The sequence below is a fragment of the Chelon labrosus genome, assembly GCF_963514085.1.
Source record: "Chelon labrosus genome assembly, chromosome: 3".
Taxonomy (NCBI): Eukaryota; Metazoa; Chordata; class Actinopteri; order Mugiliformes; family Mugilidae; genus Chelon; species Chelon labrosus.
The window spans coordinates 14743417-14746318 of record NC_140339.1 but is presented as its reverse complement, the minus strand read 5'-3'; the positions used below and the strand labels follow the sequence as shown (position 1 = coordinate 14746318).

The 2902-nt window shown below is 43.7% G+C and overlaps 1 protein-coding gene across 1 annotated transcript; it reads right to left on the bottom strand.

The window, feature by feature from the left end:
* Positions 1–812: 812 nt before the first annotated feature.
* LOC311486128 (uncharacterized protein) lies at positions 813–1726 on the bottom strand (the record flags this gene model as incomplete). Its single annotated transcript, XM_084541890.1, has 2 exons — positions 813–866; positions 968–1726. The coding sequence occupies 2 exons, from the start codon at positions 1724–1726 to the stop codon at positions 813–815; spliced, it is 813 nt and encodes a 270-aa protein (XP_084398016.1).
* Positions 1727–2902: the final 1176 nt, after the last annotated feature.

Below are 2902 nucleotides of genomic sequence, written 5' to 3'. Positions count from 1 at the left end.
AATCTGACTAATGAAGCCCCATATTTTATTCAGAATAACTTCATAATACTGGACTTATTTCTACTGCACATTTTGTTATTGGTTGGTTGTTTGGTTGTGAATTCATTTAATTTCATTGCAGTTTCATTCTTAATATTCAGTTATTTTATTAGTCTTGTAAATATTGTGTACCTATCTAATACATGTTGCATGGAAAGGGGATCTGGATGCTGTAACCCATCACTATAAAGGAAATATGTTAGTTTAAATGTCCAGTGTGAGCATGAATACAAGCCATAACAGTATTTGTGTTTTTATGGACATCAGACTATTGTTTTAAGACAAAATTCACTAAATATTAATTTATCCTTTAACAACTTTAAGCTATTTAGTGTAAAATAAAAGTGGAAAGATGTTATTCCACAGAACATCTTCGACCAGCAGGGGGCGACATGTGCCACTTATCTCCACAATGGCTCCTTTAATGTGTCTTTTCACTGTACAAACACATATAGAAGTGTGGTGAATGTATGCCTGGGGACAGCAGCTTTCCTTTTTCACAAACCAAAAACAAAAACTGCATTGTGGGAGAGAGCCCTTGAATGAGGACAAGACATGATTGGCATCATAATAGTTTATTATAAATAGTGGCATAAAGGAATATAAAAATAGCTGTTAGACATATCAATATTTACATGGAACAATTCATAGGACAAAATAAATAGAAGGTAGAAAAACATATATATTTCTAATAAATTACTTGGTTCACAGTGAGGCAGTAAAAACAGTGAAGTAGTTTGTTGTTGGACGACGATCGTGTGGTGCTGGAGCGGTCAACCCCAATACTCTCTTGGAACCAGTGGGATGCAGAAGTCTTTGCCACACATCTGTAATAAAGAAATCAACAGGAAATTTGTTAGTGCTGAGCGCCATGTCAAAGACTCTAAATGTGTAGTTTTACAAACAGAAAGTTATGAATAATGTGAACGTCACAAACCTGACAGGAGGGCTGTGATACTGGAGGCGACTGCAGGATGGTGTCCATGCTCACGTCTCTCTGAGGAGCTTCACCGTACTGTCTGCTGTACTGGTCCACTTCAAAACTACAGCTCCCAGAATGCAACATGCCGCTCTGGCTGTAACACTGGGCTGGATAGAGGCTCTGGTTCAGGTCCTGGCTGTGCATCTGGCTCTCTTCCCCTCCCGTGGAAGCGTTCTGGAAGTAGCTGAGGATGTCGGATGAGGAGGCGTCACTGGCCGAGGCGTCCCCTTGCTCCCTCCTCTGAAACAGCACCTCCTCGCTGAGGCCCAGCTGGGCCGACAGGTAGGAGATGTATCGGATGGTGAGACGGAGAGTCTCTATCTTGGTCAGAGTTTGTCCGGCGGGGGCCACTGAGGGCGGAAGGTAGGACCTGAGGTGGTGCAGGGCCTTGGTCAAATCCCTCATCCTCAGCTTCTCCTTCTCGCTGGCGCTCTCCCTCTGCTTGCTGCGGATCCGGGTGGCTCTGCCAGTCTTTCGGCCACGTCCAGACAGGGAGCAGCGTGAGGACTTGAGGCTCTGGGGATATCCGGTTTTAGAGGCCTTGGGAGTGGACTGTGGAGGCTGCTGGTAGGAAGGAGAGAGGCTGGAGTCCATGGAGTTGACAGGGGAGAGGGTCTCTGGAGAGGAGAGGCTGGAGAGGTCCGAGTCGGAGAACCACTGGTACTGCAGGCTGTAGTCGAGAAGAGGGACAGAGGAGGTATCCATGTTGTGTGGATGGGCTCAGTGGTCTGATTGGAGAGACTGTGAAGCTGTGAGTGCTGCTCAGCTCTGTTCCACTGGCTTATAAGTCCAGCCCAGGTCCCAGAGGTGTGAAGTGACACCTCTGCAGATTCTCACAAACAATCACTGTCTATGGCGGAGGACACTGCCCCTGAACACACACCACATACACCACACACACCACCACCACCACCACCACGGGACCCTGTCTCAGTACCTCTGCCCCCATCCCTCTCTCTCTCTCTCTCTCTCTCTCTATCTCTCTCTCTCTCTCTGAGTCTGGGAAAATTCAGCTACAGGAGTGGAAGTGTGAATTTTGACTCCTGCTCAAAACAATAAACAGTTTTTGCTCTTCGGGGTTTCGTCCCTGCAGCAGGGCAGATGAAGTTTGCACATGTTTAAGGGATTTGTTTTGGATGGTCTGATTTCTCTTCCATTCACTTTTTAACACACACACACACACACAAACAAAAAAACAAAGCTCAGCAAACTGGACAGCATAACAGGAAGGTGCAAAGAAGACATGCACTGTAAAAATAAAACAGTGATGTGATATGATACAGAACAAGGTGCCTGTACACTGAATCACTAATCCCAGGAGGTCCATCGGCCTACAAGACTGTTTTATATGCAGTATATACTTAATATTAGTCTGGAAGTCAAAGTAAAGTAAAAAAAAGTAAATACTTTGATACGTATTGGATGGTAATTATAAATCCTCAAAGTTTCACACACTTGTCCTATACTGGAAACTACTGGGATTTCTTGTAAAACAATCAACAAGAGGAATCAATAAAAATACATTTTACTCACTTTATGGACATATATAGAACCTGTGAGAAAATTCAAATAATGAGAAAGGGTTTGTGTAGGCTAATATGTTAGCTCTCTCATTCTACTGACTGCAGCACTTTGCTCAAAACTAAAATACTAACGGCTAACAGAAACTCTTTATTCCATCAATACGCTCTCATTGTGCACCATCATCAGTTCAAATTTCATTCAACCAAACAACATTTACATTTCAACACATTTTAAGCCAACTAGCAACACTAATTTGCTCTCTAATCTGCTAACCTGCTAACCTGCTACAGCCTTGGCACACACAGTAACATTTCAAAACGTACTGGCACTGGAAACACGTCAAATTTAGCGGGTTAG